General features: G+C 46.0%; 1 protein-coding gene across 1 annotated transcript in view; it reads right to left on the bottom strand.

Moving 5' to 3' along the window:
- LOC125716650 (glypican-1-like) overlaps nt 1-22,798 on the bottom strand; it is a 35,949-nt gene extending 13,151 nt beyond the window's left edge. Inside the window, exons 1-2 of the mRNA XM_048989212.1 lie at nt 22,116-22,798; nt 5,241-5,399 (exon numbers count right to left, since the gene is read on the bottom strand). Of these exons, the coding sequence (XP_048845169.1) occupies nt 5,241-5,399; nt 22,116-22,269 (313 nt within the window). The 5' untranslated portion in view covers nt 22,270-22,798. The remainder of the gene's footprint in view (nt 1-5,240; nt 5,400-22,115) is intronic.
- Between the last annotated feature and the right edge of the window lie 1,426 nt (nt 22,799-24,224).

Below are 24,224 nucleotides of genomic sequence, written 5' to 3'. Positions count from 1 at the left end.
CTTTCATGGACACTCCCTCATCGTCTGCATATGTTTACATGGCGGCAGGTGATGAGAGACGATTGCTGGCACTGTAGCGTAAAGTGGGTTTCATCTTTATTTCTATATTCATTTCTGCAAATCCGATCTAGTTTGTTAAAGGCAGCCGAGGCCTGCATTTGGTGGATGTATGTGCCAAACCAGACCAGGTGCTGAAAGAGATATCAAACGAACAGCAAGCACAGCTAGAAGAAACATGTATAAAACAGACAGCTAATACATCATATTACAGCTGATTGGACCCTCTTCAGCAACACAGAACTGAGCCTGAGACCACTTTCAGCCTCGATAGCCTCAAATGCGTCGATCTAAAGCTGAGCTCCGATTAAACAAACATTTCATCAAAAATAACCATTAATAAGTGAAATAAAAATGAATTTATGCAAATACAGCCTGCGGTGTTCTCAGAAATGTGAGATTAATAGCAAGGTAAACAGAAGCTCCCCTTTCTCATTAACCTTGCACTCACATTATGCAAACACAAAGTTTAAATAACTAGCATTGATTTTAAATAAACTAAATAACTTTTATTACTAAAAGACATCCCGTTTTCCGACCTTATTTGGTGTCATATTTTACATTGCTCAAATATCAGCAGGCCTGCAGCCATATCTGCATATGCATTCAAAGCTTGGCTTTCTTGACGTTTGCTGTATGTCTTGAGTCGAATTTCTTAACCTTGTGAAGAAAGATGAGTGTCATTGTTGAGCATGGCCCCGACTTCAGGCGATGATCCTCCCACTGCCACATGAAACTTAAAACAATGACGTTTTGGAAGCAATATTACCCATGGGTGCTGCCACAATGGCCTCACATCTCTAGGGTTAGGGCTTCTAGTTGCCCATAGTGTGAGTAGAGGTCTGCGACCGGCCCGAGTCGAACGGGACCTGACAAAGTATCAGGTTTCGGACCAAGAATGGGTCAGTTTTTAGTGTAATTTGAGGCTTGGGTCAGGGTCGGGTTAGTTTGCCATGTATGATTTTATTTAAATGCTCTTCCTGTGCTTGAGTCCTTTGCTCATTTTTGCTTTGCATTGCACACCCCGCCCTCCCCGCCCCACACCCTCTTCTCTAACAGCCACCTAGAAAATTAGCAAAGGGAGAAATATGACAAAAGCTTACAAATGTCTCTGTACAGACGTATGACTAATACGTCCACAATTTCAGGGTTCATGCTTTAGATTTTCTAGTAGTATTCTGGCCAGATGGAGCCTGATCTCCAGGTCTCATTTACAGGCTCAGGCCGTACAGGACTCTACATGCAATGCACTGCCATCCTATGCAGGGTTTAGCCCTGTGCCATACCAAGACTGGACTGGCCTTCTGGCATAGCGGGCATTTTCCTGGAGGCCCGATGGGGATATGGGGCAGCAAAATCTACTGTGGGAACCTCCCCCCCAGAGTGACCACCATTGACCCTGAGCGGGATAAGGGGTTAAAAATGGATATTACCCCAGAGTGACTGTCTTCCTTTGGAAATACACAGAACAGAGTTAGCTCTGCCTAACTGATGCGAAGGTTAAGTAATGTATCTACACTTTCACAGACAATTATACAGGGGGAAAAACAAGAAAGAAACTCCTTAGAGCAGCAAACAGCTGTACTTCACAGAACCAGCAGCCTTCAGTAGATGTGCCTTCAGAAGTGCCCCATTTGAGGTCCAGCACAATTATACCACTTAAGAGACCATTTGCATCAGCTCAAAATAACACTCATGTCCACCTCCCCCTTCGACATCGCTGGCAGGGGGCATCCGGCGCTGTTGACATGCACCCTTAGCAGACTGAGCTTTACTGAGTGTCACTGAAGCTTGTTCTCTCTCTCTCTCTCTCTCGCTCTCTCTCTATCCCCCCCCTCTCACACACAGACACGCCTTGCTGCCTCGGGTCAGGTGACCTTCCCCAGCTGAGCAGCCCGGTCACCAAGCTCTGTGGAGTGTTTACCAGACACTGTGACACTATTTGCCTGATTGACAATTCTCAGTGAGAAACTACAGCGATCCTTTAATCACAGGTCCCTCTTCAGGGCTGAAGCGAAAGCCCCAGGGCCACATATAGAACCGGAACAATCTGTAGGACTTTAGAGGTGAAGAATGGACTCTCTTCTAAATCTCACTTCTGTTCCAGAAGTTCCCACTCCTGTGTCACTGTTCCAAAGCCCCAGCTTGTTTTGGTATCTCTTGTGCCTGGCAGAGATTCTTTAGATATTAAGATACTTTGGAATTTCACATACCCACCCTTGTTTACTGTTACCTTGTTGGGATCAGACAGCCAGTGTGCAAAACAAGTGGAGCACTTGGGGTTAAAGGCCTTGATCAAGGGCTCGGTATCAATGATCGCTCACCTAAGTGTGGGATTCAAACCCACAAACTTCTGGACATGGGTGCAAATCCCTAACCAGCAAAGTATCAGCTTTCTCGAGTACTGTCCTCTCTCTTTCAGACAGAGCTGGCTGTGAGGTCTACACCAATACAACAAGGTAATCTGATAAAACAGAAGGTTTAGACCAAGCATGTCTAATGGTACCTTAGGAGGGAAACACAGTTTTCTGTTTCGTTCTAAGCAGATTAATTCCATTCATTATTCAGGAATATATACATATAATATCATGTTGCTTTTGTAAATGTGAACAATCCAAGAACTTGTGAATTTTAACAGTAGAACCAAAATGCATATCTTCCTAACACACTGACCACTCAAAAGTCTTTGGGGGCCCTTGCGAGACACAGAGAAACACCTGCTGGTTTAGGCAGATGTAAAGGAGGACCCTGAGCAGCTGTGTGACACCAGCTTTGGTCACATCTTGGTTCAGATGGCAGATTGGAATGAATCCCAGACACACAAAGAGCTGAGATGTTTGTTCAACTTTCCAGGAGAAAATTGTTTTTGGAACAAAGTAAAATTCTTTAACTTTTCGGTATACACACAGAGGAAAAGAAACGTCAACTTGTTTAAAGACGTGTTTGTGTATTTTGGAAAGGTTAACTCAGAGATGAGTGCAGATCTGGCGACTGAAAAGCCAGTGAGCTAACAGGAAGTGGAAAAAATTTAAAGGCTGCTACACAGCTGTCAAACGCTAGAGATGGGCAGAAACAGACAACCAGATTAAGTAGATGATCAAATAGACAGATCGGGGCAGACAGACTAATGGATCACAGAGACACGAGATTGACAATGAGATGAGAAATAATAAATGAACGGCTATGGCCAGAAAGAATGAGCGGACGGCGCATGAAACACGACAAGCAGAAACGCTAAAACAAATAAGGGTTAGATTTAACACATAAAAATGACACCTGGAATTTATACATCTTAGGACCTCAGCGGAGACAGATAAATGTAAAGGACCTGGATTATCATGCAGTTTTTACACTCCTCTGTTACGGGGGAACACTCCTGTAGGGCTTGGGACCAAGGGCCGGACCTGCTTCCTGATGTGCACAGTGCAGATGTTAATTATTAAAGCCAAAGCTCTGTGAGGGAGTTTCCATGACCCCTGGGACAGAATCCTTGAGCTGAAACACTCAACTTGCACCACTGTCAAGTAAAAGAAAAAACTATCTGTACTCTTCTGTAGTGTCAAAAACTCTTCAGAAACAAAGACAGACCCACAGGCTGCTCCCTGGGCCTGGTCATGATCCAGTCAGAAACGTATCTCCACAGAAGTCCACCTCCCCTGAAGAACATCCACCCTTAACCCTGCCTTGCTCTCCCCACCTCCATCTCTACCTCCTCCCCTGCCACAGGAGAAGAAGCTAACAGATGTGACTGAGGACATTTTAGGCTTTCAAACACTCAAGTGCTTCACGTTTCTTCTGTCCACAGAAAATGGCACTCAAGAAGCTCACACCCAGTGAGGTCAAAACACTGGGACAGCCTATGTCCAGTGAGGTCATAGTGCTGGGACAGCCCATGTCCAGTGAAGTCAAAGCGCTGGGACAGCCCATGTCCAGTGAGGTAAAAGCACTGGGAAAGGCCACATCTAGTGAGATCAAAGTGCTGGAAAAGCCCACATCCAATGAGATCAAAGTCCTGGGAAAGTCACATCCAGTGAGGTCAAAGCGCCGGGGAAGCCCACGTACAGTGAGGTTAAAATGCAGGGGAAACCCACACCCAGTGAGGTAAAAGCATTGGGAAAGCCCATATCCAGGGAGGTCAAAGCGCTGGTAAAGCCCACACCCAGTGAGGTATAAAGAGTAGGGAAGCCCATGTCCAGTGAGGTCAAAGCATTGGGAAAGCCCACACTCAGTGAGGTCAAAGCACAGGGAACAACCACAAAAAGCAGTGAAAGCCCATTTCCAGCGAGTTCAACGCATTGAGAACAACCACACTCAGTGAGGTCAAAGTGCAGGGAAAGCCCACGGCCAACGAGGTCAAAGTGCCAATGGGTTTCACATCAAAGCTGAGACATCATCAGCTTGGCCTGGGTGGTACCCCACCCCTTACTCCTTAAACAGGAACATGCAGTGGCCTTTACGACTGTCTGGAAGCATATCAGAGAGGACAGAGCGCAAAGCTGTATGAGACGACAGTGAATTTGGGGGGAGCAGGGAAGAATAACACAGCTGGCCACCCAGAGGGCAGAGATACGCGGCGGTGAGTCAGGGCGTGCGTGAGAAGAGCGGGAGAGCCGCCAAGAATAAGGCGCCTTGAATGCGCCGAGGCGAGGTGTGACACAGGGATATGCAGCCCGCTGTCCTCTCCTACACACCGCACATGACGCTCAGCTCAGTGGGACTTTGACAACCAGGGCCCAGGATTGAACTGCTCTGTGCTATCAGCAAAACACGCCAGCCAGTTATGGAAGCATTTTAATGATGGACAAATATATATGTTTTAACTGCTTGTCCTGGTTATGGTCTGGGGGACATATCCCATAATGCATAGGGCACATTGTAAGTGAGATGTCAGTGCAGAACAGGGTGTTTTTTCAGAGCAGCTTAGAGACACCAGTTAGTTTAACTGTGTGTTTTAGGACTGATGGAAAAAACTCACATGATAAAGGGCAAACATACAAACTCCATACAGACACACACAGAGAAGCTAGGATTCAAACCTACAACCCTGGTGGTAGAAGATAAGAGACCTACTTACTGAACATCCCTATGAGGCTCACTGTAATTTTTAACTGAAGAGCAGAAGAACCAGATGGCCTGGGAGAGACCTGAGGGCAGTGCATGGTGCATTGTGGGCGGGGCCTCACCATCGAAGCTCCTGTATTGGCTCTGCAGTGAGGACAGCAATGCTTGTCCTGCCTCCCTCGCCAGCTGTTCCACCTCCCACCGGCCCTGATTGGACAGCTGCTCCTCCATCTCGCTGGTGCAGCAGGTGTAGCCCTGGGGACAGATGCGCAGGTGCTCACCTGGGGAGAAAGGCAGGGGGTCGTGAGCTCACGAGAGAGAGACATGGGATGGGGCGATAGGATTTACTTAATTAACATACTTATAAACAGATTCACTGAAACCGAGCCCAGTAACAGGAAAAAAATACCCAAGAAATAAGAGGAAACATCTTGATTTAACCATCATGTAAAGGTATAAATAGTCCTAGATCATATGAATCCAAATGAAGACTCATATATAGAAACACGACGTGAGTGGTTATTTATGACTAAGCCCTGCTCCCTCCACTTCACACGCACATCGGCGGTCGCTGAGAAGTGAGCGGCTGACTTGTTAGTCCAATTCATCGATGAACCGCGGACCCTCCCTCCTGCCATTAAGAACAGAACCCCGTCCTCTACTAGCCTCCACGCTCCACCCTCAACGCGATCCCGCTCTGAACACAAAGCCTCCGAATCAGCTGGATGTGCAGTGCTGTTACTCGCTGGCCTGACACTTTTAATCAAATCCTACTTACCATTTTTTCCTGTTTGTACAGCTGGATGTTTTACTGGCCCGACTCAGCAAGCGCGTTACCCTTCCAGAATTCAAACAAGATAAACTTCACATTACAAGCCCATGACCTTGGCTACAACGTCTTTGGCAGATTATAAATATTAAAGTGGACGTGCTATTTGGGTGACACTGGGGTCTCTGCAGCCATTCTGTTTCCATTAAATATGTCATGGGATTGCCTCTCTGGGGGGGTCACCCATGGGAGTCTTCTCTGTTCTGACCTTCGCCCGACTACAGCCGAGAGCATGATAGAGAAAAATGAAGAGGGTGGAGATGAAGGAGGACAGGGATCCCTGAAGATGAGTGACTCCATGAACTAGGCATCTCTTCATCTTCACTGGCGGGTTAAACTGCATTTATGGGATGTTAATGGACCCTCTGTGACTTCCGCACACTTTCTGGTCACTGGGCCTGTTTCCCCTGGGTTCTTTATAAATTTATGACATCCCCAAGAAATGTATAAAAAGAATGAAAAGATGAATCAACGTGACTTTATCAAACCTTCCAACACTCATTGTTAAAATCATGTGTTCATTGATCACAGATCGCCTGACATCAGTACTCTCCCAACATTAGAGCTTTCTCTTTTATAAATTCACACGTCCGTGAATTAGAATAATTATTGTCCTTTTTGGGTGGAAATCATAGGGAATGAGGCTGTCCTCTTGAAGAGGATGAGCTGCCTTGTACCCAGTGATCGTCAGCAGAGTATAAGGCCTCATCCCAGGAAAGATTCCCTGCACTTTATCATGCACACTGTGTTACTCACCAGTGCTTGGACAGGAAACGCCAGTATCTACCCAAACTATACCTTGATACAGGGATGACCTATATACATACATAGACATAGATAATCATCGCTTCAAATTACAGAGCCAATGAGAGTGCAACCTGAAATCGCCAGGGCCGCTCCAGCTCCAGCGCTGCCCAGCAACCGCCTCCTTCACCAGCTGAAGCTAGCTGCTCCCTGGGGAGGAGAGTATCTGCCCAGCCAATCAGGCGGCCTTTCCAGAGCAGGACGCCGCGATGCAGTGACACGCTCCATTGCCTGGACTCTGCTGATTCTCTCACTGTCTGTCAAGGATTATGTGGAGCTCCTGGTCCCTCACACTGACCCCCCCCCCCCTTCATGGATGGGGGGCTGTCATCCTGTACTACCTGGGATAACACTGAGACTAGACAATGAACCATCTGCCTCCTGCCAGCTTCAGGGGCACCTCAGCTGAGAGGAGGGTACGTTCTGGAGAACTTCAGCTCAAGACATGAAAGTGTCTTGAGGAAGCTGAGAGCAGCAGGTCTTTGCAGAAAAACCCGACCTCCACGCATGAGGCAGACAGAGCAGTCAATGTCGATGTCATTCTACATCATCCTCCCCCATAAACTACACTGATCTGGAGCCATTTAGCACCATCAGTTTGATCACTGTGTGCACAGCTGGATCCAGGCCAGATTTTAAACATCAGCACCCCCCCCCCATTGCAGAATAAAGCAAAGTGAGCATATTAAAGCCCCCCTCCCCCACCTTGTGGCACGCCTGGTGGGGAATATTAAGATGCCTCTCGTCTGGAGATGACATTGTTGGGTGCCTTTGATGGACAGACCTTGAGATGAGACGCAGTAGCATGCGGTGTAATGCTTTCCAGCCGCTACTGAAGCACCCTTCCACGCTCCAGTGGAATGCATGACCCACGGAGGAGCATGGCCATCGAATAAGCTGTGCGGAATCTCCCTGACCTACATACTCTCCTGCACGGGTACAGATGCAGCTGCCAGGTGGAGCAGAGAGCTACCTAAGTGTGTCGTGCTGGACTATAGGGGGAATTAAAGGCTCGCCTACAGTCTCATGCATACTTTTGAGTGTGCCCCCCTCATCAAACTCACGAGTCCTCTTCACTGTTCTAGGAAGCCTGTGGATGACATCCGGCTTAGAAAGAGTGACTTTATTGGCACCAGACCAATTGCGATGTCTGGAAATACAAATGCTGTTCAATTCAACCTCCCTCTTCATGTTGACTGAAAGCCACACTGTAAAGGACATGGGACCTGAGGAGCTTCTGAGCCTCAGGAATAGGAGTAAGAGTAACGGGAGCCCAGATGCAAAAGCAGGTAGACAGCGGTGCTTGTTTTCCAGAGAGGGTGCTTAGCTGATGGGCCCTTAATACAAGGGGCAGTGATCTGGGTAGCTGATCTGTTCATCCCTGCAGCTGGACGGCCGAGCATGAGGTCATGAAGTACACACAGATACGCAGTGACCCGTATGCTGTCTCCAGCAGCTCTCGACACGAGTGCAGCGCAGCCAAGCTCCGACGCCATCTACAAGGGCCAGCGTGCCAGGGGCAGTTTGTATTTTTTCCTTGGCTCCGCATGTCTTTTCTGAGCTGCTCTCTCCATATCTGGAGTATGTATGTAAATTCAAACTGATGAAAGAACAGAAGCAAAGACAAACAATGATAAGAAAGAGGAGGAAGCTGGTGGAGAGGGAGCCAAAGAGAGGTTAGCTTGTTGAAGCTAATGCTCAGATAAAAAATTTTGCAAATATAGTAATAGTAAAAGTCTTGGCTGAGCTGCGATATGCATTTTGATCTCGGTACCCAGCCTCACTCACATGCACTCACTTAGCTGGAATCTCGCATTAATTTAACATTTTTTGAGTACAAACCGTGTTGGTCCCCGTTGATACAGTAGTAACTTTGTGCATATTTGGGCATAATTTGATCGTTAATAGTTAATTGTTAATAGTTTATTATATAGTAGGTCTAGACAGGAAATGACAAAGTTCAAAATGCAAAGTATACCGTAAAGTACTGTTTATTTAGAAATGCATAATAAATAAACTTTTTATTTCATTGATCATGCTAGCAGGCTGTTATGGGTGAAGGTTTGGGGGGGCAAGTATGATTCGCAAATTGTCACTTTTGTGGGAATCTTCCGCCCCAAACCCTCATTAATGTGAAGGGGTTACTGCACCAGGTCTTGAGTCACTATCAGTCTTTCATCAATACAAAAACTAGAGTGAGCCACCAAAAGTGAAAGCTGGTAGCACCAGTGCTACCACTAGAAAAGTTAGTCTGGAGTTCTGGGAATAATGAACTTCATACACGAGCATTGGAATAGAGGGAAACAGCTTCAAGAGCTGGAAGCCTGTCAGGGCTCACAAACACACGACGTCTTGGGTGGAGATGAGGGAACAGATGCAGAGTTGGTGGGGCAATTTACCAAATACATAGAATGGCTGGGGTCCACTGAGGAGAGGTTGGGGTACTGAAGCAGTGTTCATCCAGCAGGACAGCAGGAACTGTTTGGAGTACAGGAGTAATTATTTTTCATTTTTATCATGTTATTCTTAATTTGCATATGTTTTTCATGTAAAATAATGTTTTTTTATGAGCAAATATACACATAAACCCTGATAAACATCCATCCATCCATTTTCCAAACCGCTTATCCTACTGGGTTGCGGGGGGTCCGGAGCCTATCCCGGAAGCAATGGGCACGAGGCAGGGAACAACCCAGGATGGGGGGCCAGCCCATCTCAGTGCTAACCACTGCACTACCATGCCGCCTCACTGATAAATATTTTCTTTGACTGCCTACTTAAATTAAATGTCTACTGGGAAGCTCTACCTGAAGACGGAATCATGTCAAATGTGAAATTGCCAGGGGGGGTCTCCAGCAGAGAGAGAGAGTAGCCTACATCACCATGGCCACCCGACAGTCACCTCGACTGTCTGACATTGCTGATCCATGACTCACCCACCCCACCCCCCACAGATCTGAGATATGTCCTTGTATTCCTTTCCTCTCAGCCCAGATCAAAAGGACTAAGTCACCACAAGCCCCCCCCCCCCCCACCACCAGTGCCTTAAGGTCAGAATCTTTATAGTCTTATATGACTCTCAATGGGTAATCATCCCGCCGCCCTCAGTCACCTGCAACTTCACCTCTGTCTTATGAGACGGAGACGTTCACAAGCCCTGCAGAGAGAGCACAGGCGGCTTGGGAGTTCAGCCCCCCCACACCATCTCACCCCACCCCAAGCCCAGAGCCAGAAACACTGCTCACCTTAAAGCACATACACCTGGGGATAGTTTTACACAGAGGCAGAGCAGGAAAACAAAGATCACCTGAAAATTATGCTGAATACACAAAGTGCAGGAGATCATGCACCTTTCAGTCATGTAAGGCTTCGATACTGACAGTTCAACTTCTTTCTATTCGGTGCAGGTTACAGATTTGAGAAAGGAGAAGACATCAAGTGAAGGTACAGCGTGTCTATCAGACATCTCCTAGCCTGTGGTTCTGGCTGAGCCACATATTTTCAGGCTGTATTTTGATAGAGTTGCAGAGCACTGTACAGAGATGCACGGTCCTTTACAAAATACCCTGTGATCTCCAAAACGAGACCATATGTTAGCGGTGAGCTGATATCAGTCCAAATATACTTAGCTCTGATAAAACTGGTGCTAAATGTCTATAAAGATATTCAAACCCAGGAAGTCAGCCACCAAAACAGGGCTACGGTTTTCAAAGAATCTTATACGGTGTCTTATCAGTCCCAACCGAAATTGAAAAACATGGGAACATTTTCCTAAACAAAAACAAGCTCCAGTATAAGCATAAGATATATGTAGAGTGAGGGTCAGCCTGTATCTACTTGTTTAAAACAGACCACATGGAGAAACTACAAGAAATGATGTCATCAGACATCTTGACTGCCACTGCTCTGGGCTATTTCTGAGGAGGTTATGACAAAGGATAATGTTCTTCAGGAGCAGGGTGGGCAAACACCAGGAGATTGTATTGCAAAGTGGGAGCCCTGTGAAAAAGTCACTGGCCACAGGGCAGGTATTTAGGAACAGGTATGTGTGCCTTTCCGGAAGTTTCACAGAGCTGTAAGCACCTGTACGCACACACACATACAGATACACACATATACACAGATAGAGTCTCTCTGCACTTAAAATAAAGCCAATAAAAGTCACACGGCACACAGATAAATGTGCTTTCGGTGAGCGAACACAGAATCCGTTACTCATCCGCCTGGCATTTTAGAGGGAGCTGTACAGTAACACTCTGGTTCAGGCTGGGGAATTACCTTGCACATATTTCAGGACTCCAATCTCTCTATGCCTATAATACCCAGGAATTATATTGGGCCCTGGGCTGCAAAGCCTTAGCCAGCATTTGGGTGGATGGCATCTTCAATCTTCCCCTGCGTTATAAAGGCTAAGACTGCCGCCACTTTCCACAGTCATAAGGCACACGGCCGCTATGGGGGGGGGACAAATATCCATGCGAACGGGTCTAATTTGAAAAATGTCCACAGAAAAATGTATGAAAGTACACCTCCCTTCTGCTCCTCCACTGAGCACCGGGAGAAGATAATCTTTTGAAAACCATACCATTTTGTGTCGTTACGCTCACTTTGACCCTGCCTGTCTTCTTTACTTCCACTGTACTTCTTCAATCTCTCTCCTCCTGGATCTCTCTCATTCTCCTCCCGAGTTTCCCTCTCTCACCTCCTCTTTCTCTCTCTTCCTCCTGAGTCTCTCTCCTGTAAGTCAATCTCTTTCTGAATCTATTTCTCTCCCCAAGCCTCCCTCCTCCCTGAGTCTCTCTTCTTGAGTGTCATTCTCTCTTTCTGAGTCTCTCTCTCCTCCTGAATCTCTTTCTCTCCCCAAGCCTCTCTCCTCCCTGAGTCTCTCTTCTTGAGTGTCATTCTCTCTTTCTGAGTCTCTCTCTCCTCCTGAATCTCTTTCTCTCCTCCAGAGTCTCTCTCGTTCAATCACTGAGTCTCTCTATCTCTACCTGAGTTTCTTTCTCTCTCCTTGGATCTCTCTCTCCTCCAGAGTCTCTCTCGCTCTATCCCTGAGTCTCACTTCTCTTCCTGATTCTCTCTCTTCCTGAGTCTCTCCCTTCCTGAGTCTCTCTCTCTTCCTCAATCTCTCTCTCCTCCTGCCATAAGTTGCTCCTTCCTTCTCAAGCCAATCTCCGCCACCCCCCTCCCCAGCAGACTCAGTACCACCAAACAGGGAACCAGGAGCTGCAGCTATAGTGAGAGCCTCCTTTTCTCTAGATCAGGGGGTGCTCAACTATTTTGGGGTATTTAAAACAACATTGAAATATGTAAAATAGAAAAGGTTACAAATTCCCAAATAGCAAGAATGAAATCCAAGATCAGCTAACGATTCTACACGCAGAACCACTGCACTTAAACCTGTATCCGATTAATACTACAGGTTTTTATAATCCACTTTGTTCAACTAAGATATTAACCAGAGCAGGCTGGAGATCCAGCACTTCCGAGCCCAGTAGATAATCCAGTGCAAGACTCCCAGAGGTGGAGTCTTACAAAGGCAGACATGGTGAAGAAACCTCACTGAACTAGCGGACATGTCACTAGCGGTTTGACTAACACAGCCTGTTGTAGTAAACTCACTAAGTAATTGGTATAAGATTAAGTATCTGGATTAACTGAGTCACTCAGTACTGATCCAACCAGTGAAGGACTTACTGCTACTGGTTCACAGATTTGCTCACCTGACACTTAATAACTGGATTAGTGGATCAGCCTCTGGTGTATTGGAGTCACATTCCCTCACTCCTCCCCTTGGAAGGTGTCATCTCAATAGTGGCCTCACAGAGCCCCCGCCCCCCCATAGTGCCACGCAGTGACACCCCCATCTCCACGCCTCATAGCTCCACCCTCACAGCCCTGCTCCCACACCAATGTGGCCGGGATAAATGAATGGACAGAAGGCTCTTATTGAGCTCGGATCTGCCGGTCGGCTGGGGCTCTCTCCTGCCAGCAGAACATGCCACATCCTGCAGCACTGCAGTTTCACTGGGACTTTCCCCCCCCCCCCCCCTTCGCCCTCGCTTCCTATGCATGAAAGCAAAACAAGAACATTCTTTAAAACAAGCAGGCATCCCCCTTTATCAAAGACATTCCCTGTGCCACCACCCCCCAGTCGCTTTGTGATGCTGGAATGAGCTGCTCTTTGCATAAAAAGCCAGCGTGTAACATGTCAGGACTGGGTGCACTGCTGGAACTGGAGCATGTGCTCTTAGCCCACGGAGCTGGGGGCTGCAAGAGCTGCAGGGTCAGCCAGCTGCTAAGCATGATCCAAAGGGTTGAGGGAGGTTACATTCGCTGCCTTCAGTGCTGTGTCATCGAGCTTGAGGACCCACGTTTCACATAGACCTCTGCAAGCCCAGACACAGGACTGAATCGACAAAATCATCCAGAGTATCTCATTCTGCTTCACCGTGCACCATGAAGGTGCTGGTGGTGTCTAAGCTGACATGTTCAGTCTCTCTCTCTCTCTCTCTCTCTCGCCACATAACGCTACAGGTTTATATTTTAGACACACTCGTAAAAACACAAAAAACCTTCAAGCCAATGGTACAAGCATGCCTAAAGGAAGATTCCCCTGGGCCTGCTGACTGGGAGCGGTTCACAGTGGAGAACGCCAGCTGAGACATCCTGCACACAGCAGAGCCTTAATATTCTTGGCGACATCTAGTCCATTAGTCATAATTGGGCTGCAGATCAGGCCCTGGCACGGTCTCACCCCGGTGGATGCCGGGGCGACACAGAGATCTCTACTTTGGCCAGTGCCTTTCTGGGCCACTTCATGTGATCAACAGACTTCACACATTACCATGGACATTCCTCATCTACCCGCATGCCCCAAACGTCAAATTCATACATTACGCTGGTGACTCTCCAGACTAGCGATACAAGCATCTCCTGCCATACATCTTCCACCCCGCCCCACTCATCTGGTACAAGGAAATGCTAAGCATGGAGCCCATAATGGGAAGTGCAGGACATGAGGAATGAGACACCTGGATGGAAAGTCCACCATCCACCAGGGGGCGGCCACTCTCACAAATGATCACACACTATGAGTGACTGAAACCCCCCCGATTTGATCTCCCTCCATGATGTTACCACCATCTGACCAGTTACCACAGTGCCAATAAAATCAATACAGAACCAAAACGGGAAAACAACTACCAAAACTATACAACCAGAGTAACCAAAAAGTAACCAAGAACAACCAAGAAGTAATAGCAAAGCACAGTTTGGGGGGGCACTTATCCCTCCTGTGAGCTCTGCCTTAAATGCCTGGCAGTGCCCAGATCAGGCTCATGCTCCTAATGCCATCAAACGCAGCACGTCGGATGCGATCTCTGCCCCCCCCCCCCCCATGCCCTGCTAAAAGTACACGCTGCTTATTAAGGGCACAGGCCTCAACGCTCCCACTGAAATTAATGCTCCTTACTCAGAATTACTTATCAGGGCCGATTCATAACACTTCAGAGGCAAATGACTCTGAGTTCCACAAAAATGCCCCAATCCAGATTAAAATTTCAAAATTCCATCCATCTATCTTCCATAAGCGATTTTCTGCTACAGGGTAACAGTCAACTTGTAGCTTACCCAAGAAAGGTCAGGGCATGATGCAGAGGTCATCTTAGATAGGTCAGAAGTCCTTTGTAGGAGATACACGCGCACACAAACACACACACACACACACACACACACACACACACACACATGCACACACACACACATGCGCGCACACACACATACACGCACGCTCACACACACACACACACACGCGCACACACACACACACACACACACACACACACACATGCGCGCACACACACACACACACACACACACATGCACACACACACACATGCGCACACAAACACACACACACACACACACACACACACATGCACCGACCAGGCTAACTGCATGCCTCTGGATTGTGGGTGGGAACACAGGACAAACATGCAAACTGCAGAGACATGGAGCTGAGGCAAACATCAGAGATACAGCACAGCACCCTTCACTAAAGCCCAACGCCAATCATTCATACTCTTATGTGCAGCCAGAAACTGCAGGTTCGAGTCCCACAAGGCATTCTGTTAACACACGATTAAGAGAGAGATCTGAATTGTTCAAAAACAACAAGAAGTTAATAAAAGAACATGAATTACACAATAAGTTTGGACATGTTTCAGATGAGCAGGTGGCACATCAGCGCTTTAACGGCTGGATAAAAAAGGGATTGAGACTGTCAGCAGCTATCATACACAGAAGAGACTCAAAGGGGCAGAAAGAGAGAGATCAGAAAAGAGAAAGAGAGAGTGGGAGAGGCGGAGGAAGAAAGAGTGTGAGAGTGCAGAATGTGTGTCCTGTCTTCTTAAAAGGCGGCGATATCCCTCTCTCCCCCCCCAAGGAGAAAGGCTTCAAACGTCATGAATCATTCACAGAGAAGGCCTTTTAACGGGACAGATGCCTGAGCCAAGTCTGCCAGCCCCCGAAAGGCCGCGGACAGGCAAGGGAGGCGCAGAGTGTGAGCGCGGAGGCCGTGAGGGGGCACACAGAAAAAGGTTTAGATGCCACACGCAACCCGGGAAGGTTCACAGATCCCAAACACAACTAAGGAACAAGGAACATGGAAGAACAACCATGCAGTCATTCTGTGCTTATCAACAAAGGAGTAACGCCTCTGTTGCTAACCAGCCCCCTCCTCTCTCTCAGGGCTGGGGGAGTGAGGACCCTGCCCGCATGGCCGGGTAGCTGCATTCACAATCCACAGGATTGTATTTAAATGAAGCAGCGCGTCCTTCAGCTGAGGTGCCGGCACGGGCCGGGGTACTCCGGCAGCGAGTGAGGATGAGATGCACAGCCCTGCCTCACATGACCCAGCGACAGTGCACTAGCAGATACAGCACTCCTGCTTTAGTCCTTCAAAGGCAGCATAAGTGCACATTTGGACGGCCCAGCCCAGTATTTTGGACGTGTGCCTGTCACTCCCTGCTTAATTACAGTCTCTTTTCCTGCCCTCAAACTCTCAGACGGCTCAGTGACGTAGGTGGAAAACCTCGCTCCCTTTTCCCCAGAACCCCCCCCCAGGAACCAGGAAGACGAGGCTGTCTAAAGGGTGGCTCAGCATTTCACATTCATATATTTAGACACTTTTGTCCTAAATGAAATACAAGTTATGGAAGCTATGGGGTCAGAGAACAGAGCCAGCCAGCATCCAGGGCCCAGTGATGATGTGATTACTCCGCCGCAGATGGAATTCAATCCCACAACCTTCCGGACACATCTACAGAGTTGCACAGAGCCCAGTAGCACCACGTACATTTTAGCCACATTTCAATAACATTCACTTGAGCAGCTGACACCCTCAGATCAACCCAAACCATACAGCTGGATGTTAAGATTGTTATAAGTACAATCCCAAACCCTTAAACATTTCCTGCCACTCCTTCCTGCTAGAAAAAGGCCCAATCACAAACAACTATGATCGATACTGATACATGTGACTCAGTCACATGACATGACAAAGTTTTCTACTCACACCCTCTCCATACTGGAGATGCTATCAACCTCCCTCACTGTTGTGATGGTATAAGACACAACCTGAATATGTTCTCTAAGGACGTTCATATTAAAAATCAAGCGTCAGTCCATTATGGGCTGTCAGGTTGTTTTTGTATTATTATTTGTTTCCCATAAAGTTTCAAATTTGTCCCAAACAGTCTGAAGTAGACAGCAAATGAATCATGTTGTTTCTCACTTTTCCTTTTGTATAAAACAGCAAAGAATTGATGGGCGTCAACCAACAAAAATGAATGAGGATGATAGATCTTGCTGAGCTCTGCATTAGCATTCTGCATGCAGGTTCTGAAAACACTTTCCGAAACACTCTGGCCCCCAGGAGTGGTCATCGCTCATGAATCTTCATGATGCGCTTCACACTAAAGGGCGAGACGTGTGAGCCGAAATCATGTGACCCCCCCTGCAATTCGCATTGAGATGCCCCTCTGAGTCCTGGGGGGATTCCTGACTACATCTGGCCATTTAGGATTCTCATACAGAGGATGACACTTAGAAGACAAATCAAAAATTGTGCATGGAGGGACGCTCAAGTGAGGGGGGGTGAAGCCTATTTCTCAGGTGGTGCCGGCCTCCCCTACGTGACTAGTGCTACAATGAGATGGGTCATCAGGTCTAGCAGAGCAGCCCAAGTATGGCCTAGGAGCTCGAATTATGTGGCAGGAAGCTGTAATCCCCTTCTGCTGGGGGGGGGGGGGTTAGGTATCTGCCAAGAATGTCTTGTGAAGGCTGGTACATTTACATTTATTAATTTAGCAGATGTGTTTGTCCAAAGCGACGTGTAAGTGAGGATCTGAGAGCGAGGTCAGCATCCCCAGAGAAACCATAGTTAAGGGCCTTGCTCAAAGGTGCAATACCAAAATCACCTTGTCAGCCACAGGTGGTGACCTTCTGATTAGGGGCACAGAAGCACACATCACCTCCTGCCACATGGTGCCCATGAAATGATCATCTCCCTCCAGATGCTCCAGCAACCTCTCGGTCTTCACCTCGGGGCATCTTCAACCATCCACAGCCCCCAAAGGATCTCTGGACTCGTGTAAGAACACATGCAAGACTAAAAAGAGAATGTATGAGCTTTCGCATTCATATGCATGCTGGACGATAAACCTGAAACCCAACTGCTCTTGAGATGGGATGACTCAGTGATTTTGAGAAGAGTCAGCTCCAACAAGACAATGCTACAGCAATTGTACCAGCCAGAGAGAAACACTAGATGACAACAAAAGGACAAACTAGCCTGTCCTTCTGTTGCTAACTTGAGGACAATGCCAGCCTGACAGGCAGTGTTACCCAGCCAATAACATATAGCTACCAGGAAAATGCAGTTAACCTTCGCTAGAGTGGAATTAGCTAGCAGAAATCCAGCCTGTTTTATTGGAACTGTTCTGGTAGTCAAGAAGAGGAAAATGACCTCTTTGTTAATAACCCCACCCCAAAAAAATGCTTTAACACCACTTACAGGGATCACTACACCTAACATTTATATGGATATTTATATAGACTTCCAGTTCCAACAGAGTCTCCACAGACAAAGGTAAAAAGCAGTACTCAAATATGCTGGCAGACACAATAAGCAAAGTGGCCTTTATTTTGCCTGGTGTGTGATACGATTAACAGGAAGCTTTTGATTGGCTTTAGTTACACCAGATTTTGAGTATCACTCCCTTGTACGACCAGTGCTGTGGTCACAGAACAAGACATCTGCGTGCTAATGGATGGTTTGTCTTTACTATAGCATGGGAACATTACTATACTGTGGTAGGAACTAGGGAAGTAACTGGAGCTCAAGAAGAACAAACAAGTAAGGGAATTAGGATTGCAGTTTGGAACATCCCTGGAAAGAAGACAACACACCCAAAGCGAGGAGACACTGCTCTCTGACGTTTCTCACCATTTAGCATCTTCTCAAAGCCTAAGCTAATGAACTCAAAAATCTCTGTGGGGGACAGAAGGAAACTGGGAAGTAGAATATTAGCGAAAAAAAAAAAGATGGATCTCTACCTTCTCTCTATCATCCTGCCCACTGCCACCTAAAATCCAGCTTCTGCTCTTCGACTGATCAAATCACACTGTAAATCAAATTAACTCCACACAAAGCACCCCCCCCCCCCCCCATGGCACCTCCCCCCCCCGCTACCCCACCCATTCCGTTACCCACACTTCCCCTGTCTGCTCTAAACTCCTTCAGCAGTTGTGTGCAGGGAGTCGGTCTGACCTTGGGAGCGAGGTCTGCTGGAAACACAATGCAATTCATCACAAAGGACAAGATTGTTTAACAGCAAAGGCTTCTACACAAAGGAAAGGCGTACTGAGTGTGTTGATATAGTTAACACTAAGGCACTTCTGCTCTTTTCCCTATACCACTACTGGCATTCTACTGTCGTACTTCACTGCTCTGGGGATCCATCTAAAAGGGACAATACCAGTTAGCAATTACACCATGGGCAACAAGGAAGCCCAGGACAAGAACATTCACACCAGTCAACACAAAACCCTTCCTCTGTGGAGGACACCAAAGCACAAGTACACCTGGGGGTACTGGATCACATGGCGCTCCCAGTCAGCTTCCTACACAGTGGGACAACCTGTTGGCTCCCTTGCCTTTGCTAATGTACTAAAACACTTCTTTCTCTAGGGGAAGGAGCGACAAGGTGGAGGAAGACTTATCCATTGAAGTGAAGACCATCCATTGCCCTGGTGTGTCTTGTCAGCTACCTTGGTCTTTGTCCCCCAACAACTCACAACCAATCAGAAAGCCAGTGCTACTCAGTCCTCCTTCAGGAGAGGCTAATTTCCCCGGTTACAACACATGCAGGGGTTCTGTTATGCGCTCACAACTGCCAATGGCAACTTCAATGGATCACACATCAGCACTTCAGGAAGTTTGGCGTGAGAAGGATTATAAACTTACTCACAACACATGTAAGAGGATTATGGGATCTTAATACCAAGGATTTAAGCATAGGAAAATCACAAAGTTCATAACGTTCACATTTAAATTCTTAAAGACTCTTAAAGGCTAAAATGGTGCACAAAAATTTTGTAAATGGATGTATATTTTTTTCTGAAAACTTTGATTCAAGTAGGAAGTCCTTGAGAAAAATCACTGACCTTGCACAACAGTTACAGAAATGCCTACAAAAAATATTGAGCAATTGTCAGCAAGCAAAACATTAAATCTATAGGCTGTTTTTTTCCCCACGACGTCTATATTCAAATAATGAACAACGCTCCTTAACTGGATTAAAGTTAAACCTTCCTAACATCCGAGTTAGCTCAACAGTTTAGTAAGTGGTTGATTTCTTGTTATGAGCTATTTGTTAGTGATGGAAGGTGCTGAAAAAAAACCCAAGCAAAGCCTGGTTGAACCAGGTCATTAAGAACCTTTTTATCTCCACCATGTCAACCTGTCACGGGCATCATTCTTGTCAGCACAATCAAGTCACTTCCTGGACAGTAGAAATAACTTTGGTCCCTGTGCCTTTGGGATCCCAGATCACTGCCTGACTGCAACAAAGGATGCAGCTCATCTTACAGAAAGACAAAGGACTCCCTCATTCATATAGCAAAAGGGTTACGTGAACAAAACCGACGACTACTGAACACAACAGATACTTGGAAGGATTCTGCAGACAACAGTTCTTTTTTAATAAGCCTTGCTTCTGTATGTAATCCAAACTCATCCCGAATAAACCAATCATTTGATTTGTCCATGGATAACTGGGGATGTTGCCTAAGAACTGTTCAAACATTGGTCGAAAGTTGAAAGTACTATGAGTCGACAAAAGGCAAAGATTGTTAGGTAAAGGTCAGGAACGCAAAGGGTATATATATTTTCGCTCAAGCTTAAACTTAAAAGACACACTTAAATGGTTCGCGAGATATTGCATCTAGTGCCAGCAATTGCAAAGACATGAAAATCACGAACACTCACAAGCATGACTCATTTCTCAACACCTTAGTGATTATGCATTACAAGGACTAAGGCTGGCTTTCTTTGGCCTATATTCAGCTGCACTGATTTATTTCATGCAGTTAATCAACCTGATTAACTAAGTCACTTTACAGATTATTGTTACAGAGTCATAAGAAACAAGTTAAATGTGCGTTCACATCCCCACTCATGGACTCAGTCATTTCCTAAACAATATATCACACTGCAGTGCTTTTTATGTAAGATAATGTATGATATTACTCTTCTGTTTAAAAAGGGAGGTCAAATGTGTAATAAATACCACATGGGGGGCAGTTTTGGGGAAAAAAAATCTGAGTTTTGGAATTTTTCTGTGGCAGTTACAGCATCAGGTTGGACACCTAAATATCATCTTGTCTTTGGCCAGTAAAGTAAGAGGAGCAGTGTTAGTTATTTTAAGACTAAGAAACAAATTCTTCCAGGCATGAAATATAATCACTTTTAGAGTTCAGCGTGTGACTCCTTGTGATTAAAACACCTGCAACACAGCAGACTAATGGTGCAGCAATACAACAAAAACAAATTCCAAGGAGGAAGACCACCACTGTAAGCCTAGAAAAAGCCACATTTGTCGGTTTTATCTACCCCAAAAACCCAAACATGGGCAGATGTCCTCACCTGTTTGCTAGGGATCATGGTCTCACCTAGGAAGCAACATGTGAATACGCTCCTACCTGGAGGATCTGGCGTGACGTAGCACATCATTATTATAATCGGCTGTCCGGACTCAGGACTTTACCGTACAGCTTTCACGTGGTCAGACAATAGCGTCACGTTAGTAATTTCTCTATATAGTCACACACTCTTCAAGGCTACATCTAACTGCCCAAAGGGATGCACTTCTCATTATCCATTACAGAAGGGTACACACAGTTCCCAGGCCGACAATGGAATTGGAAGTGACCTCCAGACATGTCATTACACCATCTGTAAAAACAGGCGAATAGCTTACAGAGGAAAAACAAATGACCTGTGCATCTCACGACAAAACTAACAACAGATGAGTCATATGTGCTGCAATCGAGAAAAACAGCACGAACTCGATAAGTCTGTTGCCCTTATCGAAAACATCGACCATTTCTATCACTACGCGTTTAATGTTTCAAGTCATTATTTTATTATTTGTTTGTTGTTTTTTTTTTTTGGTAATGACGATATTTCCTTCGTTAGGAGACAAACTCCGAACTAATGTTGTGTCATTTCTTTAGAGAGAAATATTCAGGTAGGGGTTCCAGTAAAAGCGCTCCCATGAAAAGGGGGAACGAAGTATTTGTTGCAAATAACTACACAACAACACGGCAAACATCTGTATATAGCGTACCTAGAGTTACCCTTAAAAACGTCATTACAATAACATAATAATAAAAATTTGTAATAATAATAATAACAATGAATAATAATAATAATGTCGAACTTTTAGGTGAAAAAGAATAATTTTCGTTTATAAAATTATTTAGTTATAAGTTTCTCTTATGTTTCTGTCTTTAAGCATAGCTACATATATAGTGCAAAGCAGAGAATCTGATGTCAGAACATAAAGGGGAGATACAAGTCCACACTGGAGAAAATGCAGCACCAAGTGTAAGACATCGCTTTAAAACACACACGTGTCTCCCAAGCGGTCCTCCTTGTGTCCGCAAAATTATGGTATTGCTTTCTCCCAATAACGCGAATTATTTAGATCGTTACGGTAAGGGCGCATTACATCGATGCAGATACTGACACCAGTCTACAAAGGAATGTGCTTACAGTTTCTAATTTAGCCTGTCTTACCAGATATCTCGCTGTCGGGGACTCCGTTCAAACTGAAGCCTTTGCCGCTGTAGAAGTGCCTGACATCGGCGCAGCTCCGCGATCTGCCACTCGTGTTGTCCCCAAAAACCGGGAAAGTGAGCAAGCAGATGAGGAATGCCGGGGAGAAATCCATCTCTGCCGAGGGACAAGTCACCACTTGGGCACAAGCGAAAATCCGAGGACGATCCGAATGACAGCTATTTAAAATGCTGGGAGTAAAAAGAAAGACCCAATCCTGTAGGTGGAGGACAAGATCCGTAGTAGTGGGGCAACCTAAGTACCCGTAGATTCAGGTGCCTTTTTTCCCTAACCCTGATCAGAAGAGCTTCTGTCTCTCGGATCCAATGCAAATGCTGAACTGAAGTGAATTTCCTTTAATTCGCCAACACTTCCCACGATTTCGTCGCCTGGCATGCAAACCACCTTAAGCGCAAAACCCGATCAGCTGGAAAACGGGCGACGCGACTAAATGAGATGTGATGGGTGCGGAGAGGACGCATTGACTGCAGGAGCGCAGCTCTCTGCGGCGGCGAGTGCGAGCGTGTGTCGGAGCGCGGGGCTGCTTTACCAGACGTTTGTCACCTCCAGTCGGTTTTGTTGCGGAGATGCTCTCCCTAAACAGCCCGGCACGACTTAGTAAGACGGGACGGCACCACCTGCAGGGCGTCGGGTTCATCATCGTCGGAGATCACCCACAAGAGACTGCTTTCAGACAGGGGACAGCCAAGGGAAACCGTATTTTTCAGCTTCTGCCTTTGCCCTTTATTCCCAGTATAGGTAAATACAATAATAGATCTGTGGTTTAAAAAAAATTGCCAGCCACTTGGATTTTTTAAAAGCAGCACAGAAGGAATATTAATGAAATATTAATAAACACTGAGAAAACTATTCGCCTTCACCTCCGCCCTGCATTTCTCTAGATAATACATTTTTAGTCTAGTGATGGATTTAGCTTCAGTGATACATAGAATGAATGAAAGGCAATGGAGAGTGTCTGTACAATTTTACCCAGGTTATCCTAAATCCACATAGGAGTGTAGGGGATGGGATGGTCTTGCTAAGCCAGAAATGTGAAAATATTTAAAAGGTCCGTCGGCCCATAGGGAAAATGCCCCGTTTGCCAGGTGACCAGGCCAGGCCAGGTGTACCACCATGGTCTCTGAAGCTGCCCTCACATAAGCAAACAAAGAACAACAATGCACACCTTCCCTTTGTGAATTAATGTCCTCCGCCACACCTAGGGCTTGGGTCTAGGCTGCTCATAGCGACGACCGCCTTTTCCATGAAGTCATTGTTGATGTCTCTCTATTTTAGCTAACATAAATGGTGGTCTGGTTCAGTGCTTTTGTGAAAGCTGCATTGCTGTCCTCTGATGCGATTATTTGGGTATCTCTGGGCTTTCGGTTTACAGAGAATCGCTTTATTGGCAGGATCCCATCTGTACTGCCTACATTTAAGGACAAGTTTAAATAAGGGAGTGTAAATATTTTTTAAATGTCACCCATTTTTTATCCTCTGTCAGTAGGAAGTGATAGATAGATAGATAGATAGATAGATAGATAGATAGATAGATAGATAGATAGATAGATAGATACATACAAACATAGGTACATACATGCATGCATACATACATGTTGTTTTGTGGCTCCATGTATCAGGATTCAGTGAGTTACGACTCCTACCCCTCATTTCACTGTTGGGCCCTTCAGCAAGCCTTTTAACCCACGTAACAGGCTGACCAAGTTTTCTCGATTGAATCTCACTTTGCATAAAAGCATCTGCCTAGATAGACAGTGATGAAATATATGGACTTTAACACATTGCTTAGGTATGCGCAATTGACTTTCGACTGAAATATATTCAACACTTATATTCACAATAATTCCTTCCTTTCATCTTAATATTAATATGAAAAGTATGATTTAGAATTTGACTTTATACTTTACTGTGGTCAGCGTGGGCCAGTTGACCTTTTTCCTACATATTTAATCTCACGGTCAGTTGACTACCTCACTGAGAAGCACAAACACTGATTGGATGAATCATGTATCATAAACTCAGGGGGGGTTACAGGGGGTTTTAGTGTGG

This window comes from Brienomyrus brachyistius, chromosome 21 (assembly GCF_023856365.1).
Source record: "Brienomyrus brachyistius isolate T26 chromosome 21, BBRACH_0.4, whole genome shotgun sequence".
Classification (NCBI taxonomy): Eukaryota; Metazoa; Chordata; class Actinopteri; order Osteoglossiformes; family Mormyridae; genus Brienomyrus; species Brienomyrus brachyistius.
The sequence above is the reverse complement of the archived record's forward strand: the minus strand, read 5'-3'. Positions and strand labels throughout refer to the sequence as shown.